Here is a 23,470-nt window from a genome sequence, read left to right as displayed (position 1 = left end):
GTTTGACTCAGCTACTCACTGGTGTCCTTGTCTCGGTGCCTCCTTACATCCAATCTCTCTTATGGGTAATGTTAAATATAAATTTTAAATAGATAAATTTTATATAAATTTTTTATAAAATAATAAATCTCACTTATAAATTATAATTTTTTTTATATTTTTTTAAAATAAGATCTATATTTTTATAAAAATTTATATAAAATTTATCTATTTAAAACTTGTATAAATCATTTCTCATCTAATAGAGCAAATAATCTAGCCAAGCTAAACCCGTATCTTTGTTACTTTTCTAAAGTGGACAAATTGTGAAAGGAGCAATAATAGCCATACCCATTCATGTATATTTTTTCTACAACTTTTTAATAAAATAATATTTTTTAAAAATTTTAAAGACATCAAATCAAAATCAAAATTAAAATAAATATTTTTTAAAAAATATTATTTTATTAAAAAGTTGTAAAAAAAATTGTAGAGTATAAGTATATCATTTCTCTCTGTGAAGAGCAGAGTTCACGTTCACACAAAACAAACAAAATCATTGAATGCATAGGTGCCCCGATATCAGTATGTCACGCTAATCTCTTTAACTCGAGTTAGCCAATGAGATGATGTCACGAAAATTTAATAAAATATTATTAAAAAAATATATTTTTAATATTATTTTTAATTATAAATTTAAAAAAATTATAATAATAGGACGAGATATATACCTAAATCCATGTAGGCACATCATAAGCTGTCGAAGAGATGATGCCAGATTCCATTTCATCCAATATCCAATCATATACATCTTTGATCCTTCGATAAATCTTTTAAGATAAAATTAATATTTATTATCTAGAATAATTAATATTTTTATGTCACTCTAATAATTCACTCTATTTTTTAATATTAAATAGTTAAAACTGTACAGCATCATTTATTTTAATTTTTATATTTTAAGGAGGGGGTAAGTTAAATGATTTTTGAGTCTTTTAATTTTTATTTTAAAAAATACTACAGTTATAAAGAGATTTTATAAAAATAATTTGATAAATTGACGTATTTTTATATAAGAGATTAAATTTATTCTAAAAAAAATAATTTTATAATTTAATATATGTTACATCAATTCGTTCATTTATTTTTATAAAATTTCTTTAATTTTTCGTAAGGCCCAAAGTTCATGTGGTACATGTTTGGAGGTAGCATCCGCACGATACATACGTCCGTTCCATTTTTGTCCATAAGCCTAACAAATTACAAGCAGCGGCCCGATTCAAATTACGGGCTGCTTTGTCAGGTCACACACTCGGTCTGATTCTCGATTTCAAAACCATTAAACAATCATAGATGCAAATGATACAAACAAAGAGTTGGACGTCACGTTTTTTATAAGTTGGACCGCAATAAATACAGGAAAATTTGGTACTGAAAAAATCGCACAATACGTAAGAAGGAGAGAAATAGTCATTTTCAACATACTGATCGACTTGGACCTTGATCGGAGTTATTGGAAGCTCCCGATAGTATTCCAATGCTGCTATACAATATTGATGTGCAAATTCATGATGGTAAATGAAAAATAAGTATAGATAAAATAATAGGAATGAACACATATTTGTATAGTTTGCCATGTTGCTTACGTCTACAGGCATTTGAGAAGAAAAAATTCACTATAATATACTTGTTTACAATTTCTCATTGCCTCTCATTCCTCACTGCACAAAGAAATCTAAAACTCTTTCCGCTAGAGAAGATGTCTTCCTCGAGATGTTGAAGAAGAAGAAGAAGATCTGATCATATCCCTTTTGGTCATCTAGTCCCTTACTTTCAACTCGCTCTCATTGCACGTGCCTGTCTACCATGACGTGATCGGTCTCTTTGCGTTTCTGTCAGCAAAGGTGAGGCCTAACCCTTGACGTGTCTAAGCGTCCATTCTTTTCCAACTCTTTCCTAACACATTTCTCTTACTCTTTTGCCCTAACCTTCATTTGTCTCCCGCTACTCTCCTATGTCTCTCACTTCCCTCCTCTCTATTTTGTCTTCTAACGTGCCTTGGTGGGCTGGATCTAGCCTTCAGCAGACTAGATATTTTATCCTCCACAATATCATTCCTCATTTTGCATTCCATCATTTTTATTCATACCAATTAATCTTAACCGACTTTTATTTAAATAATTAATTTATTAAAATAATGGGAATGATTAAAGTTAAGACGGAGAATAGTATTACGTATAAAAGAAAGCTTATATCATCCAACGTAAAGATTATTTGGACTATGGAGACAAGAGACTGCATTACGATCAGTGAAGTTTTGCTCAAGGAAAAGACCGATACATGCTAACTATTTTCAGTTTTGTTAATTACACGGATCAAGTTTTAGCTTAATTAAGACTCGTACAAGGCATTGAGGGCAAGCTGATCAATCAACCTCATTCTTCCATGCTTTCGTTTTTTATGCAAAAAAGAAAATACAAATTTATGCCTAAAAAAATTGATGAATCTGGTACCAAATTAGATCTTTAGAGTATTAGTATTGGATTCATCATTTTCATCTTTAAAATTTGATGAAAAGTACATATTTTTCATAAATAAAAAACATCTCTATCCATAACCCCATATTGGATTAGCTATTAGATTCATCAAAATAATAATATAATATTATTTTGTTAATAATAATATTTTTAATCTATTTTTTTTCATATTTTACAATTACACTAACTATATTTTAATTAATAATTTAATTTGATATTTAAATTATTATTTCTTAACTTAAATATATTGTGGCTCAAAATTATGAAACAATAATTTAAATAAATAAAATAATGGTTATAGAGTGTGAATAGTGAGTCTTCAAATTTGAAGATAAAGATAAATGTACTGTAGTTAAAAGGTTGACATTTGAGTATATGGTGAATCTACTATCAAGATTTTAAAGCTAAAATCATCACATTTTAAAGATTGGATTCATTTGATGAGTCCAATACTAATGCTCTAAATTCTTCAATTCCCAACCCTTCAACCACGACAAACCGAAATGCTTCTGGAAGGAGTTGGGTATGTGAATTGTAATCGAGACTAACGGTTGAATATACACACTACACATAAATATATAAAGAACTACGTTTTTTTTTTAATAAAAAAAAATTAATGCTGCCGTGTGCATTTCTCTTCCATAGAGAATAATTAAGCATTACATCAAAATACCATTCAACGATTGTCGTTGATCAACCCTTTTATATCCATGCTTTTATGGGTCATTTTGTAGTCCCCTCCATTCATCATGAGTAATTAAGTAATTAATTAATACCTTCTATTCACAGACTTTTTTACGTTTTAGAGATGCCCGCCCCACTCCCTCATGATAATTCTTTCACATTTCCTTTTTTTTTTTTTTTTTTTTCCTTTTCCCTGGCATTTAGTGGAATAATAGATGGTGTAATATAAAGCTAGCGGAAAGATGACCTCCACTTGAAAAATAAATAAATAAAAGAGTGATATGGCCCCTACGAATTGTTGACTAGAATAGTATCCTCATGGATGGACAGAGTGGTCAGGCAAATGTGAAAGACAACAGTCAGGAAATCCAGTCTTGCTAGAAGCAAAACTGCTACAGGTACCCGGGCTTGGAGACGAAAATCGGCTGGCACGTAGCAAATATGTTAAAAAACAAAAATAAAAACAAAATCAGACAAAAACCCGCCGAATCTGTGTCCAAGAAGAAAAATATCTAGCATCTCTCAAGAATTCCAGTCGAAGAGAAACTTTTTCTAAGAAAGAGTGCTGTCACTCAGGAAATGGCTTATATTAATTGGATTCAACTTGGAATTTGCTGGGATTTGATCTGGGAGTCTCCAAAACAGTGAGAACCTCCCAAATTATTATTAATTCAATTAGTATAAATCTGCAATGGTGATTTTATCAGTAAAATACCATTCTTCTAAGCTTAGTTTTTTTTTTTCCCACTAAATGAGTAAATGTTCTTCACTCTTCTTAGGGGAGCGAATTGTGAGTACTGAACAGTGGTCACTGGTCAGGCAAATGTGAAAGATAACAGTCTGGAAATCCAGTCTTGCTAGAAGTATGGCGTTGCGTTTAGAGGCTTGTATTCGTGATGGTCCAGGAAATTCATGTGCGGCATTAGTACGCTGTTCTTCACTCTTATTTCAACTCAATTATCCAAATTGGATGAGTTGAGAGAAATAAGCACAATAAATTATGCACAATCCTCCATACAGGAAGGGAGAAAATACGAACAAATTATAAACAAGGATTTGTGAGAGGATGAGAGATAAAAAGGAGGAGAAGGAAGAAGCCGCTTCTCTCCCATCGGATCAAAGAGAGGAAGATCGGATTCTAGCCATAAAGTTAAGTCAATCTGAGAACAGAAAGACAAAGGCATATGAGTAAAATATAAAAGTGGGTCCGACGTAAAAGAGATATGTCCATTCTTAAAAGAAAAAAAGTTGGTTCTGAACTATGACCAACGACAAGGAATTGACTCGGTCCCTCATTTTTGAAACCTCGGCCCGTGAGCCTCAAAGCAGAACTTAACACTGGTTGACGCAACCTAACTTAATAAAACTATCAAGAGTAGGGAGTATGGAACGCTATTAAGATTAAACAAGACAGCCTTGACACTTCACAGTCATAGATCAAGATATAATATATGCGTGCCTTCGTTTACGGGTCAGTTCCATTGTCTTCTTTTCAGCCTCAAAGCATAATAAGAGAGAAAAAGAGACGATAGAACCAAGGAGAGACATATTCCTCTTCCTCCCTTTACGTCTCTTTATATCAGTCTTCGGACCATGTCTCTTTAATGATTAATTCCCAGAATAAGAAGAAGATTTATCCCCACCGGTCACACACAATCAGACAGACACAGAGGCATAGCCGCTAAGTGTCTTTGCGTGTGATGGTATGATGGATAAAAGCTGTCAATCCACCACTATCACTGCCGCTACCACGTCTGCTACCACAAACAGCAGCGGTAGCAATAATAATACCAACAGAGACCAATACCTCAGACACCTCAACATGCTTTCCCACAAGATCTCTAAACCCAGCATCAAAAAATCCTCTACTGATCCCGCCAATCAAAGTCAAAGTCTTAATCAAAATCACCCTCAATCACAACCAGCCTCACAACAGCCACAGGTCCAGCAGCAGGTACAGGCACAGGCGCAGCAGCAACATCAGCCGCCGGTGTACAATATCAACAAGAACGACTTCAGGGACGTGGTCCAGAAGCTCACAGGCTCACCGGTACACAGGCGTTTCTCGACGCCGCAACCTATTCAAGCACCCAGGCCTCCCAGCTCCCGACTCCATCGTATTCGCCCTCCACCCCTTGCGCACGTTTGCAATCGGCCCCCTCCCCTGCTAGACAGCGGCGATCTCCGTGCACAGCAACCCATTATAAACCCAAATATCCCCATCACCGCCCCGACTTCCAGCTTTGGTCAATTTGGACAACCCATAACGCCGTTATCCCCTTTGCCGCCGTTCCCATCCGTCCACACGGTGGCCGAGTCGCCCGTCTCGGCCCACATGCGATACCTCCAAAACCCAGTCTCCACCGTCGATTCGAACCCTACGCAATTCTCGGGATTCTCGCCGCTAGCACCTCTAGTCTCGCCCCGCTGGAACAATTTAATTCCCCCGCCGCATCAGGGATTAACTCCTCCGCCATCGGCTACGATACCGTCACAGCCGCAGTTTCCGATGCCGACCTCACCGCTTCCATTCGGGTGTTTTAATTCGCCGAGGTCACCGTACCCCTTACTTTCCCCAGGCCTGCTGTTTTCGCCTTCGCCCGGTCAATTAGGGTTTCCACAGCTCCCGCTTTCGCCAACAGTACAGGTTGAGAGCCCCAGATGGAGGGCCGTCTGAGTTCCTTCTTCAGGTGAACCTTTCTGCAAGACGACGTCGATTCGCTCTTAGTGGTTTTATCATTGCCGATATGTAAACGATTGGGGGCGTCAGGAATATTTAATGAATAATTATTTACTATTTACTATTCCACAGATTCACATATATAAAAATAATAATAATAAAAATAAAAATAAAAATTTATCAGAATGTGAGGATAAATGTAACAATCCAAAAAACAGATTTAGATTGTAGAGTTGTTCTTTGCTTTTTGGGTACGAAATAAAAGGCAAGAGAAGTTGCAGAATCATGGTTTTTTTTTTTTTTTTAAATGGAAATAGTCTCATTTCATTAATGAACCAAAGTTATAATTGTGACTTATCAATATATGAAAAAATTTAGACTATAAACCAACTACGCATAAGATCTGGGACTTCTCTACACACAAATTTCTTTATAGTGGACATTGTCTTAACTTCTTAATAAACTCTCTCTTAACAAAGAAAGCGTTCTGTAGACAGAACTCTTCCTAGGGAGGAAGAGTACGAGACACTACTATGGACACTAAATCTAATAGTATATTTCTATTTTATTAAAAACTAAAATAACAACTACTACCTAACAACTACTAACTAACAACTAAACTACAAAACGACAAGCCTCGGTGTGACCCGGACGTTACGCCCACCGCAAGCATCGGCATCTCGAACCCTGACGGCACGAGCACCCAGCTCACACACGGACACAACAACCTCCACTATGCAGGTAGCACCTACGCGCGAGCACTGGTAGTACGATATCACCGACCATAACATCGCCCCCCACTCTCGAACAGCTCTTGCCCCATATTGCGTATGATCCAAAGGCACAACACTTCACTTGGGTCAACAAAAAAACAGAAGAACACAAAAACAAACGCAACAAAATACTGGAAGAGAACAACAAAGAAACAGAAAACCAAAGCGAATGAACAGTGCACGACGCGACGGCAGTGGCGCGTGCAGGGTCCTAGTCACTCGGGGAGGAAAAACCGACGGTCGATCTTGGAAGCCCCGGAGTCAAGGAGTCCAGAGAAACCGATCGTGGCATCGACAGAGGGCTCCGCGGTGGGGTGTGATGGGCATGCGTTTACGAGATTCGGAGCTTCGTCCTGCGCGTGCGGGCTACGCTCCACTTAGATGAACGCCATATTTGGTGGTCTTGAAGATCGGTGGCTGGCTTCATCCCGGTGGGGCGCGTGTAGGATAGCGACGGCTGCAAAGACCGGAACGGCGATCCTCCCTTCTTCGGCGTGAAAAACAAAAAAAACAAAACCAAAAAAAACACTACACAGAAAATACCAAGGACAGACGAAAAGGGGGGAGGGGAAGAAGAAAGAGGGGGGAAGAGCCGAAGCTCCCACCCCCTTTCGTTCGATCTGAATGTTGCCATTTCAAGTTAATTATTTTATGGGAAAATGACAGTCTTTGCCGATCAAGTTTTATGTATGTGCAGATTATTTTTTTAATGGCAATCTGTGTAACGTCTGCCACATCACACATACTATATTTAGAATTAATAATTAGATAGTTATTGTAGCAACAATATTGGTTGCCAAGCTCCCCAACGAGGTACTTTATAGTCTTCTTATTTTTTTAATGTAATTTTAGTTGTGGTCAGTCAGATACCTTTGTCTTATTGTTCTAGAAATTTGTGAATATCTCCTCGAAGACACGATTTTTTATCCTAGTTTGTTAGAGGGCTAATAGTAATGAGAATACCTTAGAGTCAATTGGGCTTATAAACGTTTAACAACAACCCGTCAATTTTGTGATGCCACGTATGAGGCACACCTATTCACTTGTGTGACCGAGATGTAAACGATGAAGAGTATGTATACGATACCCTCTCGTCTCCCTCTCGTGCTCCCCTCTCTTCTGTGTGTCCTAACCCAAAAAAAAAAAAAGAAATCAAAGCCCCTCTCAGCCCACCCCCTTTCTGTGACGGCCACCCCATCTCTCAATGGTGGTGGTGAAACAACCCACCTCTCTCGACCCCGCAAGCTCTCATCTTATTTCGCGATAGAACCCATCTCGTGACGATGGTGGTGAAACGACTCCATAATTTTGCAACAAAACAGTAAGTAATTTCTCTTATTTCTCTGATCTTCTTCTTTGATTTTCGTTGAGTGGAGCATGATTTTAGCTGCTGAGCATGATTTTCATTGAGTGGAGCAGTTTTGAGCATGATTTTGTTGAAGATTGAGGACTGAGGTGGGCGTTGGAATTGTGGGCATTGGAATGAGAGGTTGGCGACGACAAGAGATGGACTGAGGACTCAGGTAGGCGTTGGAACTGTGGGCGTAGTGTATACGTGAGCTACGAGACGAACTGAGTATCGAAATGCAGAAAATTGTGAAAGAGGGTTGTGTGAGGTTGTGATTCTCTGTGGGTGTACCTTGTCTCTATTATGTGTAATATCTGATGTGGCATATAATTAGTGGAGGGTTGTTTTTATACTAAAAGCAGTCGGATCAGCTAGAAGAGCCCCTCAATAGTAATACCCTTATCATGGCGTGGTACTGAGTTGTACCAAATTTCACATCTGAAAAATGAATTTTAACCATATTTTTCATGGAAGTATTTGATGCTCTATGACTAGAGTTTGATGAATATGTTTAACCCTAATAAGCATTATCATTAGTTTTTCTATATACAAATACAAAATCATAAGTTTTAGAAATTGTCTTTGTCATTCAAGAAAAATTTCAACATTAGATTATGCATCTTTGAGTCAAAATAATAATAATAAAATATTTATTATTATTATTAGTTTTTTTCCTAAAATTAATTATATATATTATAATTTAGGGGTGGGCAGCGGGGCCCTACACCCCGTTGCACCGCCCTGCCCCCACCCATGTGGCCCAGGGGTTCCGTTCTGCATATGCGGGGGGCGGGGGGCCCCGCCTGCACCAGAGGCCTCTAGCGGAGGCGAGGGACGGAAAGGGCTAAGCACCACTCCATTTTTCCCGACCCTACATAATATATAATATATTTATATTATATATATAAATAAAACACCCCATAAGTTAAACGACGTCGTTTTGTTCATGACAAACGGCACCATTTCATTTTACCTATTAAGTCCCCCTTTGGCCTATTCATCATTCTAGCTTTTCGAACTCTCTCTCAGACTCAGATTCTCTCGTGCTCTCTGTCTCTGTCTCTTGATCTCTTCTCTCTTTCTCTCTCTCTCTCTCTCTCTCACACACAAGCACAACATCTAAAAACTGAGACTCGTCATCGCTTTGTCTGTCGTTTGCTACGCCAAAGGTAAGACTCTTTACTCCAGACCTCGATTGGAACCTAGATTTTATTTTATTTTATTTTATTGAGTTTTGGATTGGAGATTGGGGAAGGATGGGTTAAATCAAAGATGAAAAATGTGAATGATTGAGAATTTGTGTGCTGTGGATTCTGATTTGTGTATGTGTTTGAAATTGAACGAATTTGTGTGGCGTGTGCACCATGTTTGATTTTTTTTTTTTTTGGTAGTTTGTAGGTTTTTGGATTTGGAACCCTAAATTAGTTTATGGTCCAAATCCGAAACCCTAAATAAATTGATTTAGGGGCTTCAATCGAAACCCTTAGATCAATTTGTCTTGTTTTTTCATGTGTGATGTATTATTATAATTTTTTTTTATGTCTTATGTTGCCTAATTTTCTAATTTTTTTATTGTGTTGGGGAATCAAGAATTATTCTCAAAGGGATTTCAGTGATAGCTTTCATACTCTTACCAGTACCCCAGTCCCAGAACCTAACCCTACTCCAACCCCTGGGAGTACAACTTGTCCCGCCCCCAAGCCCACACAGGGCAAGAAACATGTTTCCGTAGTCTAGTCTCACTTTACCAAACTAGAGGGTGGTGAACCCAATAACCCTGAAACTAAATGTAATCACTGTGAAAAAATATATGGATATCACTATAAGAAATGTGGTACATCCTAGTTAAAGGTACATTTAGAGGAACAATGTAAAAAGAGTCTAATATTAAGATCTTTATCGGAGAATAGTCAATGTAGACTAGATATTGGACTAAAACAAATGACAGATGGGAGTAGTGGGAGTCCAACGTTGAAGGGGTATACGAAGTATAATCCCAATGAGTATAGAAAGAAGTTAACTCGCATGATTATCATAGACTAACTACATTTTCAGTTTGTGGAGGGGAGAGGGTTCTAAGAACTTGTCCAAAAATTGGAACCTAGATTTACACTTCCTTCTCGCTATATTGTGGCAAATGATATTAAAAAGGTGTATAGAAAAGATAAAGATGTTTTAAGGGGTCAATTAGCGGGTTTTATAGTATGCCTCACTACTGATACTTGGACTTCTGTCTAAAATATGAATTACATATCTTTGACTGTACATTTTGTTGATTCTGATTGGATTCTTCACAAAAAGATTATTAAGTTTTGTCAAATTACTGATCACAAGGGTGAGACGATTAGGAAGATCTTGGAAGCCGCAATAAATGAGTGGTGGTTGGCATTGGTTTTGATAGTTTCGGTTGATAATGCCTCGTCTAATGATGTCGTCTTGTGATATCTGAACACTTATTTTAGAAAGACAAATAAGACATTCTTGGGTGGTGAATATTTGCATGTTAGATGTGTTGCACATATCTTGAATATAATTGTAACTGAATGATTGAAAGATGTTGATGATTCGGTTGTACGAGTTAGGTGAAATTTGTGAGGTATTCTCCTTCTAGATTGGAGAAATTCAAAATTACTGCGAAAACTGCAGGCATAACATCAAAGAATGATCTTTGTATTAGTGTTCCTATTAGATGGAACTCAACCTTCTTAGTAGAAATCTAGGCAATGCTAACGTACACAGGTCGTATACAAGAGAATCAACTCTCAAACTAATGAAATGACACTTAAATCGAATATCTAATTAACAAAAAAGACCCAAAATTCTATCTCACTAAAAAGTTGTAGAATAAACAAAAGGGTGGGGAGATCTGAGAGATCAACAGCAAAAACCATGTCGGCAGGCTATAACCGTAGGCATCTTGCGTTATTTCTATTGAGAGTACACTATTTTGTTTGATCCTCAGATGGGGCCGAAGAATATATCATTCGTTTGTTTTTCACAAATTGCATTTGAAGAGCTTTTTTGACACTTTTGATACATGTTGTTATGAAATGATGATGTTTTATTATTTAAAACTTTTTTCTTAATTTTTACACTTTTTTTAGATGAACTATTACAGTAATCTACTTATGTGAAAAGATTTTACTTTGCGACGTCTTTTTTTTTTTTTTTTTTTTATCCACCAACCGGGCGCAATGTGCAAGGGGTATACGTGCAAGCATACCACCCTTACTTGTGTGTGTATGTATGTTACTAGTGTATATATATATATATAGAAATTTCATTCAGTTTCTCGCATTTATGAGAATCAAGTCGTGCCTATACACAAATATGGATTAATTCACGATAATCCTATTTTAAGATTTATTTTCTCTACTTTTGTTTTCAAATATAGATCATATTCCCAGAGTGGATATAAGAAAGGAGACATTGAAATAACACTTTTGCGAATTGATTCCACCCAGATTAAAAAAAAAAAAAAAAAAAACAAGTGGTTGATTAGCTCATCCCATCCCATTCGGCATTCCATCAAGCACTAGTCGTTCAATCGTGCAGGGGACAGATTAGCCCATAGGCAATTATGAGCTGGGGACATCCCCCACATTACACCCACTATCGAAGACCACCCATTTTACCTCTTCAATCTGGCCACCATTAACACTCCTCCAAATTTTCTTAGGCACGGTTATATTATCATCATTTCTAGATTGTCCCAAAACTTGCATAGGGTCGAACAAGAAGTCAGCAATATGGTTTAAAAACTATCCTCAAATATTTGAACCCCATGTGAAGCACATCACTTGCACTTTTTGGAGAAAAAGATAAACGGACGAAAGTGAAAGAAAGGAAGGAAGAGCTACAATCTCTTAATTAGATAAGAGAATAAAGTTAGATAGAGAGAGGGGAGAACATCAGAATTAAGTCAGCCCAAAACTAAAACGACTTTTTTCTTTTGGCGTTTTATCTGTTTTTTGCTTTAAGCCATTAGCCGTTCAGATGATCAGATAAAGATAATATTTATTATCCATCCACCATTCTTTGTTTTCTTGTTAACGTTCTTCTCTCTCAAACAAGACGAGTAATAACTTATTTCCCCTTGGTCTTCCCTCTTCATCCCTCCTACCAAGCAAGCAAACATTGGACTTCATCAATCATCATCACCATCCGGCTCGATCGAACCATGGGAGCATCGAGGGCAACAAAACATAAAAGATGGCACAGCCTGTACTAGAAGTTAAGAGATGTCGAACAGTTTATATGACAACATTATCTGCCCATCCGTGTGGGGACCCGTTAAGCGAATGCAGATTCCAACTGTCCGCAGTAGAAAAGTCATAAAAAAACGCTGAAACCTCGTGCTCCTTTAAAACAAGTGTACGTTACTACCAAACCCTAAGTCAATGATCGTTACGCCTTTCGACTCGGAAACGACCAATAATAGAGTCAACAAAATTCACGAGCTTCAGCTTCCGACCATTATTCACAAAGTTCAAACAAACTATCACAATTATCATTCGATTCAAAAGCAAATCAAAGGCTACGACGAATTTCAGGGAAGGGTAAAGATCCAGTTTTCCATAGATTGCAAGACTCGAAGCAAGTGGCACCTACACAACGGAAATTAAACTAGTCTAACTCACTAGCGGCATTGATTGCGAGCACAACCAACAATGGGCTGGTTCATACTAATACTCTGGAAATCAGTAAACTACGATCATGGTGGGTAGACAGGAATCTAATCTGTCAGAATATGATGCTAATCAAACTACAGCCAGACACACCCATTTTTATGGATCGATCAATTCCCGCAAGGGAGAAAACCAAACATGATAAGAAGCTAATGATAGACAATATGCTTTCAAAAATGCAGGCGCATCCACAAACGCTTATAATTTGATAAGACAAGCTAAAAGGATTTGGTATGTCCACCATATTGGTACCAATAAACAAGGCGGCCTAAAAACTCAGAAACGGTGAAATTAATAACAAGCACCTTCTCTCCTTCTCCAATTAAAAAACACATAGAGGAGAAGTTGAACTCTCGTCCATAGTTCAATGAGCTCCCTGCTGTTCATCGGGTTTGGGTGCTGCATCTTTGATCTCATCTGCCCCATCATCCTACATCAAAACCAGAAATATTACGTCAGAATCAAAACAAAAATTAATAGATAAATCAACAGTGAAGCACAAGAGGAAAAACATAAAAAAGAATAACCAAAGAGTATCAAACTCAAAAACCTGCATGTCGGAGCTCCAAAGAGTGAGGTTGTCACGGAGAAGTTGCATGATCAAAGTGCTATCCTTGTATGACTCCTCGCCCAGGGTATCCAACTCAGCAATTGCTTCATCAAAAGCCTGATTTGCACAGGAAAGAGAAGTACTTGGTAACAGAGATTAAAAGAACTTACATGAAACTAACAATTGAAAACCAAAAATAAGCAAGGTCGTATCAATTATATTTTATTTGGTTGCTTTGAACAAATATTACTGTTAGGCTCTACCAAGGTAGAGCATTCCAATAACTAATGGTCAAAGCAGGCAAATTATTAGGTACCCCGGAGCACAGGAGACATGGTACTCTCATCTTATTACAACATGTCATATAATTAAAATTACTTATGTAAATATCAATTTTAATTGATATAGTATCGTATAATAGGATATGAGTATCACGTGTCCATACTCTGGGAGTACCTAATAATTACTCGTCAAAGCAACACAAATCACCAGATTCAACAAGAAAGAACTCGTCATTTATTTGAAAGAGTTGGAGAACCAACAAAAAATTAGGTAAAATAATTTTCATTTCAATCAACAATAATACCTCCTTAGCGTGCAGATAAACAGTCTAAAAGAAAAAAATGCATGAAAAGTGAGATAAAGTTCAGATTCCTCAACCTGTTTAGCAAGGCTGCAAGCACGATCGGGGGAATTCAGAATCTCGTAGTGAAATACAGAGAAGTTCAGAGCAAGTCCAAGCCGGATTGGATGTGTAGGAGCCAACTCCGCGTTTGCGATATCCTGCAGACAGAAACCTCTATTCAGTAAGTATATAACAGAAGGAGTGGGAATTAGACCAGGATTATAGTTATCACGGAACCAAAACTCAAGCATGGAATCAAAATGACAAATACTTTATCAAAAACACACACAAAAGAGAGAGAGAGAGAGAGAGCGGAATGATACTCGCAAAAACGTCTGCACAAAATAAAATCGCACTAATTTGAAATAGAAACCATATGCATATGTAGAATCTTAAACAAAAACCGACATAAGCAAAAGCATTTGTATGATAGACGCTCATAGGTTCACGTAAAAAAAATGAAAATGAAATATTATCAAACAGTCAATCCTCAAGTTCCTGTATCTTTTTTTTGCATGAATATCTAGATTTATCACAAAGTCAACCAAATATCAAGGAATTCAAATTCAGCGCCAATGCCGATATAAATAGTGAATGATAACAGATCTTTAACGAGCACTAAGACAAGCCAAATAGACTGCTTAAACGTGACAAACAGATGATAGATACAGTATAATAGAGAATGTAAGAAAGAAATCTGAAAGCCTAATAGAAAGGAACAAAAGCAAAATGATGAGAAATTAGAGTGACCTGAGCGGATTTGTAGGCAGTGAGGGTGCTCTCGGCGGCCTCCTTGCGGTCGGCTCCGGTCTTGAACTCTGCCAAGTACCTGTGGTAATCGCCCTTCATCTTGAGGTAGAAGACCTTGGAGTCGCCGGCGGAGGCGGAGGGAATGAGGCGCGTGTCGAGGAGCTTGAGGATGCCGTCGCAGATGGAGGAGAGCTCGGACTCGATCTTGGATCGGTAGTCGCAGATGGTGGCGACGTGGTCTTCGTTGCCTCGACTCTCCTCCTTCTGCTCGATGGAGGAGATGATGCGCCAGGAGGCTCGGCGCGCTCCGATCACGTTCTTGTAGGCCACGGAGAGGAGGTTACGTTCCTCCACGGACAGCTCCTCGTTCTCCGCTGAGGCCGTGACCTTCTCCATGAACTCCACCATCTCCTCGTAGCGTTCGGCCTGCTCGGCCAGCTTCGCCATGTACACGTTCTCTTCGCGAGCTGAGGGTGCCACCGCCATTTTCTTGATTCAATGTGAGAGAGAAAGAGCAAGAGGGAAAGAGGAGTTTAGAGCACTTTAGATCTGGGTTGGGGAAATTTGGGGGGTCGACGCGAGCTTTTAACAGTAAATTGGTGGAGGAAAGGGTGTCCTTTTTTGGGGGCTACTGGGAGCGATAATTGCGTTCAAAGTTCGATTGTATGGACGAACTGTGAGCCGTTGGATCTCAAGGGAGTTGAGGTTATTTCACGAGTTGCTGGTTTTGGATGCTGCAGCTTATAAATAAGAGCTTCTTTTTCTTTTTTTTTTATTTATTTATTACAAACCGGTTCACATATATAATACTTCTTTTAGATCTATGTTATATATGATGTAACGCAGCATTAGAATACCTTGATTTTTGAGTCTATATTCAGGTTATCATTATTAAATATAAAATAAAGTGGACTAATTCAAGATTTTATCTATAAATTAAAACTCTTTATTCATATACTATATAATAAATGAGGAGTAGAGAGAAAAATCCTATATAATGTGAAAGAGAGAGAAGAAGAAGAAGGGAGGAGCAGGAAAAGTATGACAAAGCTGGGTTTTCTCAAGATACGGCTGCTTTTAAAATCTTTTTGGGTTTATTCAAGTTTTATTTATTTTTTATTGGTACTGGTTTGAATTCAGGCCTTTTCTGACCTTCGGGCCAGGTACCAAGGAAGGCGGAGGCCTGTAAAAGTAAAACGGGTAGAAATGGCCCAACTGCTTCGGAAGTATTTGGATGACGGTTCTTTATGGATACGGTGATGCGCCATATTATAGTTACCAAACTACGGGACTCAGTTACGGGCTGGGTAATTAGTCGGATAGGCGTATCTTGCTTCCCAGCAGGCGCGCACGGTGTTTCGTCTTCATGATCACCCTGGGATGACAGTCTTCAGCAAACTTCTCTATGGTTCTGTTTATACTTCATGTCCAAGCTTACGACTGGCTGAAATTGCTGAATTCTGGCTGCCAATCATGTAAGACACCAAGAATAAAATTTCTGTAAGAACGGTATTTTTAGCACATGATGTTTACTAATGCTTGTTGTGTCCTGTTAAATTTGTGTTGACATGGTGAGCAACATTCATTCTGTAGTGGTGGTAACACTCATTCTTTCACTGCGTTTACTCCTTGTGCTATCTTGGATGTGTTGTCTCCACCATATTCTGAAGAGCTTGGAAGGACTTGATCTACTTATTTCTAGACTACTCTATATATCCCTTCTTTTCTTGGTTATAATAAATTGTTGCGTGATGTTGTACAAAACACACACATTAACAATGACAAATAAAGTAAAAGCAGTCATGATGAAGTACACGATACACAATATATGTGATTCAGGAACTTGCCTACGTCCACAGAACTGCAGAAATCTTATTAACCATGGGAGATTATAATCACTCAGTCTCAACTCACACTCTTTATGGCCATTTTCTCTCCTACACAATATGTACTCACTTGACAATAGTTCTATTTCAAAATATACTAAAAGTCGTACAAAACAATTCAAATATGACATATATAGCAAACAATACTGGAAACCCTAATCTGACAAAAACTGCATTATTCGCTCGAGCAGCATGTCGAGCATGCATCGAGCACACGTCTAGTGAACACAAGGGTCTGTGTCTCGCTCGAGCTCACTGTCACGCGGGACTCGAGTAAACTCATGGGTTGAGCTTCGCTCAAACTCACTATCGAGTGCACATCGAGCGACCTCACGGGTTAAGCTACGCTCGGGCGCACGTCGGGCAAACACTCAATTTCTCGATTTTCAGCTCCAAAACCAATTTCCAAATATACCCCAACATAAATTACCTAATAATTACTAAAGATTGATTGATTCATGTAAATCATTGATGATCAAGTGTACATTAGTTCATTTGATATGTCCATTCTTGCCCAGGCTATGCTGTGCCGAAGGAGACAGATGTGCAAATGACCTAATTCACGTTAGTGGAGCACCATACGTTGACCCTTGAATTGTCACGTAAAATGAATTTTTTTTTTTAGTTAGGCTGGTATGACATGGTATGTTAGATGCCAGATATGCCAAAAACTAATTTGTAGGTAGAAAAACGCAATTTTATATTGTTGAAATGTTAATATTTTATTTATAAAAAATATAACTAAAAATATTTTCGATAAATCAAATCATGTCATATTAACGTATGGATGATGTGTCTTACATATTAGTTTGTAGTAAGATGACTCTTAAAATATGTGCGGTGTATGTGTATGCAATACAAAATGACCCTAGAAGATGTGTCATGCACATTTATACATACACAGACGCAAATACACACCTATCTATTTAGATGGTTTAATGGCAATTTGGTGCAAATTACTCGTGTCGAAGTTTACTAAACAATCACAGAGGTTTGAATGAGACCGATATTCGAGTATATTGACATTTAAGGGAAAACAGTAAACAATAATAACAATAAAATAACTCATAAAAAAGGAAATATTCTTCACATATATTACTTGTAATCACATCGGTCATATTTTATAAATTTATATAGTTTAATATCACATCAACATAATAAAGAAACGATAAAAAACAATATTGCTTGTAATTAGTTGGATTAACTACTAAAATAATTTTTGCTCTAAGAAAATTTAATGGATATTTAAGGGCCGTTTATATATGGAAGTTTTCATCTCATCTCATCTCTTCATCTCTCTGATAGGTTTTAGGCCTGTGCAAAAACACAAAAAGCCCGACCCACCCGATAAAACCGATCCGATCAACCCACATAAAATCGGATTAAAATTAGATGCGGGTTGTCCAACCCACTTTTAAGCGGATGAAACTGATGAAACCGCAGCCCCCTTCTCTTCTTTCTATTCAGCACAAACCCTAGCCCTGCTCTCTCTCTCTCTCTCTCTCTCTCTCTCTATATGTAGCAAAAAGACGCTACGGACGAGATGAGAGTCTTGAAGCAGTTCAGCCCATCCAAGTCCTGTGCGAACTGCGGTGACCTCGACTGCTGCGGCTGCTTCTCCTTCTTAACATATGTCGCCGGTGGTGGCTGTTTCTTGTTCACGTCGATGCTGACGGCGGTGGTATCACTGCAGCCCTTGGCGATGGAAGGGAATGAAGCCCTCACATTTTGGCCGTTGGCGACGGTTTTTCCTCTCTCTCTCTCTCTCTCTCTTTTTGTTTGTTTCCCAAGATGCAGAAGGTGCTACTCAAGTAGCTGTCCTTGTAGTTCATCTTATGCTTTGGCCCCGCAGAACTGTGCCATGGCTGTGGGGTTTGCATTACTTGCTTTAACGTTTGGATCTGAATTAATGGGCTTCATACGTTTTGTTTTTACGAGTAGAAGAAAGTATGGAGATGAAGGTTTCCCCAGATCCAGAAACATCTCTTGATTCGCGACTTTTTATATTTTGTTGGTTTTGAACCCCATCAATTATAATAGAATGTGACAGATTTTGATTGATAAGTATTGTTCGCAATGTCTTCATATGGCATTTTTGAGGTCTTCAGACATTGCAGAAGGTATACAATGTATAATAAAAAAACTGCGCTTTTCATTTTTTGTTTTTTAGGATATTGATCTGAGATTGATAATTTGATATTATGATCAAATCATACAGATGATAGAAATATTTTGTACATCGATGTAGAAGTGAAGAACGCAGATTTTTTTTTTTTGGCCCTCTGTGGTGAATGTCGGGTCATACGGGTTCGACTTGATCTCTATTTGCTCAGGTCGAGTCGGGTCGGGTGCAAACTCAGTTGTTTCAGGTCGGGTTGCAGCCCTAATAGAGTTGGCAAGTGGGATGAGACACAAAATTCTTATCTCATAATTATAATTTTTTTAAATTTTTAAACAATATATAATAAATAATTCAAGTTTTTTAAATCTCAATTTAACTTTTTTAAATATAAAAAAATAATAATATTAAAAAATAATATCTTAAACTTTCATCTAAAATAAAAAATTTTCACCTCTATATCTAAAAAATTTTAATTAATAATTTTATTATTATTTATAAATTATCTCAATTTACTCATTATTCAAACCACCGACTCAAAAGGAAAATAAAAAATCTTTTCAAAAAAAAATTCCCATGCCACCAAACACTGGCTTGTAGCCTTGTAGTCATCCAAGTCATTTTGTCCGTGGGCCCGTGGCCAATTTTTACTGTGAAGAGAATTTTCTCATCCTTCAGCACCGACTACAATTTGTCAATTTTCGTCCAATCTGCACCATATTTTGAACGTGTCAAATCTCTCTCTCCCCAGCTTCTCCCAAGTTTCACGGCAGTCAAAGTTGATGAGAACACGAGCTCAGCTACAACTGGCAATTGGGCCTAAACCTCTGCCGCTGGAGCTTTGTTTTTCTTTTATGTTTTATTGGTCCTCTGGTTTCGTCAAGTAAACAAGGTAGGGTAGGGAAACAAGACAGTGGGTAGCTGGGGGGAATAGATATTGCTTTGGCTCGTCTTCTTTTGGATATTTTGAAGCTATGGAACGGTATGAGATTCTGAAAGAAATTGGGTCTGGGAATTTTGGAGTAGCCAAGCTGGTTAAAGATAGGTGGACCGGAGAACTCTTTGCTGTTAAGTTTATTGAGAGAGGCCACAAGGTCTGCTTCTTCTCTCGGCCTTTTAATTCTTTTATTTGTTTCTTTCTATTTGCTTCTTATACGGGTTCTGGTTTCTGCTTGATTAAGGGGATTTCTTAATGTTGCAGATTGATGAACATGTTCAAAGGGAAATCATGAACCATAGGTCATTGAAGCATCCTAATATTGTTAGATTCAAAGAGGTATGAAATCTATTGTGCCGATTTTCTTTCAACATAGTAACAGTGAATATTATTTGCAGTTTTGGGTGATAATTTATTTATTATTTTTTTAATGAAGATGGACCGTACCAAGTTTATTGATAACGATCTCTCGGAGTAATACCTTTTACGAGCAGTGGGTGATCATTTTTTAATTTTAGAGCAAAACCTCGTATCTATCAGAATATGATGCTTGTTCCTGCTTGATTGCTTACGGAGAAAGTAGTTTTTATGCATGATGGATCATATAGTCCTGCACTTTCATTATTTCTAGATTTGTAAAAGCCATTTCTTGGTATCAAAATAAGATACATGTGGCATAAAAGGGAGAATCAAAAGGTTTTGGGAGGGGTAAGGTTTTGTCATTATTTTGTCCATTTCCGGGTAGGGTTTTTATTTGAAGAACTCAAATGATTGTTGCAGGTCCTGCTAACGCCAACACATTTAGCTATAGTAATGGAGTATGCTGCTGGAGGTGAACTCTTTGAGAGGATATGCAATGCTGGTAGATTTAGTGAAAATGAGGTATTCTGCGACAAAACATGAGGTTTTTTGTGTGTCCAGTGATGGCCGAATCATTCTGTTTTAGAAACATTTATAAATAATAACTGTGATAAAACTATAGAATCATTCCTCACATATCTTTTTTTTTTCTTGTATTAGTCAAGGTTTTTCTTTCAGCAACTGATATCGGGGGTCAGCTACTGTCATTCAATGGTAAGAGTTGTGACCCTTCTTTGGGGGTGTATAAATGTGTGTTGTGACCTTTTAATCCAACTTTTTATTTATGTATATATGATCTTTTATTGTGTGTACATGCATTGCAGCAAATCTGTCATAGAGATCTTAAACTTGAAAATACACTCTTAGATGGCAGCACAGCACCATGTGTTAAAATATGTGATTTTGGGTACTCAAAGGTAATGGCGTTCACCAGTCCAACCAAATACACAAGAGCCTTATGTTCATTGGAATTTGATTACTAATCCTTTTACCTCATGTTTGTAGTCATCTGTGTTCCATTCACAACCGAAGTCTACTGTAGGGACACCAGCGTACATTGCACCTGAGGTCTTGTCTAAGAAAGAATATGATGGAAAGGTGATATTTGGTTCTTTCTTTTTCCTTATCCATTGAATTATTACTTTTCTTTTCCGCCACTTGGCACCTATTATCTATAGCTAATCCTTGTGATCTATATAGATTGCAGATGTTTGGTCCTCTGGTGTCACCTTATATGTGATGCTAGTTGGGGCTTATCCATTTGGAGATCCTAATGATCCGAGAAACTTCAGAAAAACAATTGGGGTGAATATTAAAGCATAATCTTTTCAACCTCTCCCCTTTAGTCCCTTTCTTATTTTCTATCCCACTACCATATCGATGGTACAAACGTGAGTTGTCTTTTCTATTTTGGAGTCCTAATTTGAATGTTATGGCTTATGGCAGCGGATACTTAGTGTCCACTATGAAATTCCTGATTTTGTCCAAGTTTCCATGGAATGTAGACATCTTCTATCTCGGATATTCGTTGCCAACCCCGAAAAGGTAAGCTCAGTTAAATTTGGTTTGGTTTGGTTTGCCCACAAGACAGCCTGCTTTTGCCAAATTTGGTGTTGGAATTGCATTCCATATACCCAACTGTAGTTATCCTTTTTGCATAAGCACTAAAAGACCAAGATACATGTTTTCAAGTTTAGGATTTTTCTTCTCTTTGGCCGTGAAGATGTTCAAGTCTCATCATGTACCCCCATATGATCTTTAATAAATGTTGAGGTTTTTAATTTATCAACCCAATAATTTTACGGTGCTGAGTGTCAGTTCCTACCCAAATCACTTGTTTGTTGTTGACAAATGCTAAGCCAGGCCTCATCTCCTGCTAATGTGTATCTCTCAGTTTTCTCTTCATGCTCTGTCCTTGCTCCTTTGCAGAGAATAACTATCCCAGAAATTAAAAACCACCCATGGTTCTTAAAGAACTTGCCTGTAGAACTAATGGAAGGAGGAAGCTGGCAGAGTAATGATGTAAATAACCCCTCACAGAGCATCGAGGAAGTATTGTCTATTATTCAAGAGGCAATGAAACCTCTTGCGGTCCCCGAGGTTGGCGCGCATATCCTCGGAGGAAGCATCGATCTTGACTTAGATGCTGATGCAGATCTTGAAGATATAGAAACAAGTGGTGATTTTGTGTGCCCACTATGAGTTGTAGGGTAGATAAAACTCATGTTTGTTGTGGTTTTGTTTTTACCACTCCTTATTGTAGAATCTGTCCTGCAGTTTGAGCAGAGAAAAGGGCTATTCATGTCATCGTGTAATACTTGCTTTTCGTAGTTTCCTCGATGAAAAAATTTCTGTTTCGCCTTTTTTTTCCCCTTCTTCTAAGCAAAGAGATATATATATATATATATATATATATATATATATAGGAGTTATAGGATACAATAGTTGACAGAGTGGGAGGCCCCAACATTCGACCCAAACTAGCAAATATAACACGAAAAAAGAAAAAGAAAAAAAAGGGGATATGGGGTCAATGACTTTACCCTCATCCATTTCTCACAAAAGGAATTCGTTTAAAGCGGTTTTGATATAATCTGATAAATAGACTATTATATTATAACTGAAAGTTGCAATGAATATATTTGTGGTGCATTTTACTGGTATGAACTGACTACAAGTGACTGCCACTACCTCTTTCCCACGATCCTTGTTTAGGAAAAATAAAACTATAGGTAGATGGCAAACATGAGATCCATCGAATCGTCAGAAGATGACGGTTAGGGGATGTGGCAGAGTGTGGGGGGCACAAGCAACTTTAAGAGTATGGAGGTCGGTTGGATTTGAATAATCCGAGGTGGCTGGCCCTAGAAATGCTGCATATAGCGGCAACAAGTGCTTCTCAGTGCGGTGGCGCGTGGATCTCACATGCGCTTTGATCTGCGTGTGTGACTTACCCGCTGTTCTGTTTGACAGTATTCTTCGGCCGTCTAAAGGATTGGTAGCTGAGAAATCCTATGATGGGGCGCATGGCTTTTGCTGGGCTTCGAAAGGCAGTAGATTGACACTTCTCCTTAATATGAACGAAAAATAAAATAAAGATCGGAAAGAAAGGGACTGCACAATTTCTAGAAAACTACATCATATTATCACATAATGATCGAAAAATTCTTTATAATGGACTTGTGCTTTTTATACCATATTGCATTTTTTTAAAAACAAATATAGTAAGTTCAGCAATACTTGATATTCACTAAAGATAATAGATTTATTATCAAGACAAGCTTAACTTTATTGTTGTTGTGAAGATGATTAGTTCTTGCACCTACACCAATCCAAGAGATGAGCCTTTTTTGTTCCCTCACTCTCTAATGTGTTTTGAAATGAGTGTACAGAAGGTTGGCAGCACTCACAATTCAAGTTGGCTTTGCACTTACCGTGATGCAAATGGTTGATGCTTTAGATGGTAGACCCTACAATAGTTGGGGCACAACGATCCTTTACAAACTCAAGTTGAATCTGTGTTCAGGAGTTGTCCTCAAAGTTTGATTGAGTAA

The 23,470-nt window shown here is 37.8% G+C and overlaps 3 protein-coding genes across 3 annotated transcripts; 2 read left to right on the top strand and 1 right to left on the bottom strand.

Annotated features, from left to right (window-relative positions):
- Positions 1 to 4,552: 4,552 nt before the first annotated feature.
- Positions 4,553 to 6,023, top strand: LOC121263040 (VQ motif-containing protein 9-like). Its single transcript, XM_041165816.1, has one exon. It carries the CDS (start codon positions 4,906 to 4,908, stop codon positions 5,875 to 5,877), a length of 972 nt encoding a protein of 323 aa, XP_041021750.1. The 5' UTR covers positions 4,553 to 4,905; the 3' UTR covers positions 5,878 to 6,023.
- Positions 6,024 to 12,876: 6,853 nt separating this feature from the next.
- On the bottom strand, positions 12,877 to 15,329 carry LOC121263085 (14-3-3-like protein). Its single transcript, XM_041165874.1, has 4 exons — positions 14,615 to 15,329; positions 13,900 to 14,022; positions 13,240 to 13,356; positions 12,877 to 13,119 (listed from the first exon to the last, which is right to left on the bottom strand). The coding sequence occupies exons 1-4, from the start codon at positions 15,098 to 15,100 to the stop codon at positions 13,054 to 13,056; spliced, it is 792 nt and encodes a 263-aa protein (XP_041021808.1). The 5' UTR covers positions 15,101 to 15,329; the 3' UTR covers positions 12,877 to 13,053.
- A 3,951-nt stretch (positions 15,330 to 19,280) lies between these two features.
- LOC121263026 (serine/threonine-protein kinase SAPK2-like) lies at positions 19,281 to 22,267 on the top strand. Its single transcript, XM_041165794.1, has 9 exons — positions 19,281 to 19,713; positions 19,821 to 19,895; positions 20,337 to 20,438; positions 20,577 to 20,630; positions 20,741 to 20,833; positions 20,922 to 21,014; positions 21,117 to 21,221; positions 21,363 to 21,461; positions 21,846 to 22,267. Exons 1-9 carry the CDS (start codon positions 19,594 to 19,596, stop codon positions 22,116 to 22,118), a joined length of 1,014 nt encoding a protein of 337 aa, XP_041021728.1. The 5' UTR covers positions 19,281 to 19,593; the 3' UTR covers positions 22,119 to 22,267.
- The last annotated feature ends 1,203 nt before the right edge of the window (positions 22,268 to 23,470 follow it).

The sequence above is a fragment of the Juglans microcarpa x Juglans regia genome, chromosome 4S (assembly GCF_004785595.1).
Source record: "Juglans microcarpa x Juglans regia isolate MS1-56 chromosome 4S, Jm3101_v1.0, whole genome shotgun sequence".
Lineage (NCBI taxonomy): Eukaryota > Viridiplantae > Streptophyta > Magnoliopsida > Fagales > Juglandaceae > Juglans > Juglans microcarpa x Juglans regia.
This window is presented reverse-complemented; position numbering and strand designations above follow the sequence as displayed.

What these genes read in the sequence shown, in the direction of transcription:
- LOC121263085 (XM_041165874.1), bottom strand. Translation starts at nt 15,100, where the DNA reads ATGGCGGTGGCACCCTCAGCTCGCGAAGAGAACGTGTACATGGCGAAG. An exon ending in CTGCCTACAAATCCGCTCAG is followed by an intron (nt 14,023 to 14,614) that starts GTCACTCTAATT and finishes TTCTGTCTGCAG; the next exon opens with GATATCGCAAACGCGGAGTT. An exon ending in TTTGGAGCTCCGACATGCAG is followed by an intron (nt 13,120 to 13,239) that starts GTTTTTGAGTTT and finishes GTTTTGATGTAG; the next exon opens with GATGATGGGGCAGATGAGAT.
- LOC121263026 (XM_041165794.1), top strand. Translation starts at nt 19,594, where the DNA reads ATGGAACGGTATGAGATTCTGAAAGAAATTGGGTCTGGGAATTTTGGA. An exon ending in TCAGCTACTGTCATTCAATG is followed by an intron (nt 20,631 to 20,740) that starts GTAAGAGTTGTG and finishes CATGCATTGCAG; the next exon opens with CAAATCTGTCATAGAGATCT. An exon ending in ACTTCAGAAAAACAATTGGG is followed by an intron (nt 21,222 to 21,362) that starts GTGAATATTAAA and finishes GGCTTATGGCAG; the next exon opens with CGGATACTTAGTGTCCACTA.
- LOC121263040 (XM_041165816.1), top strand. Translation starts at nt 4,906, where the DNA reads ATGATGGATAAAAGCTGTCAATCCACCACTATCACTGCCGCTACCACG.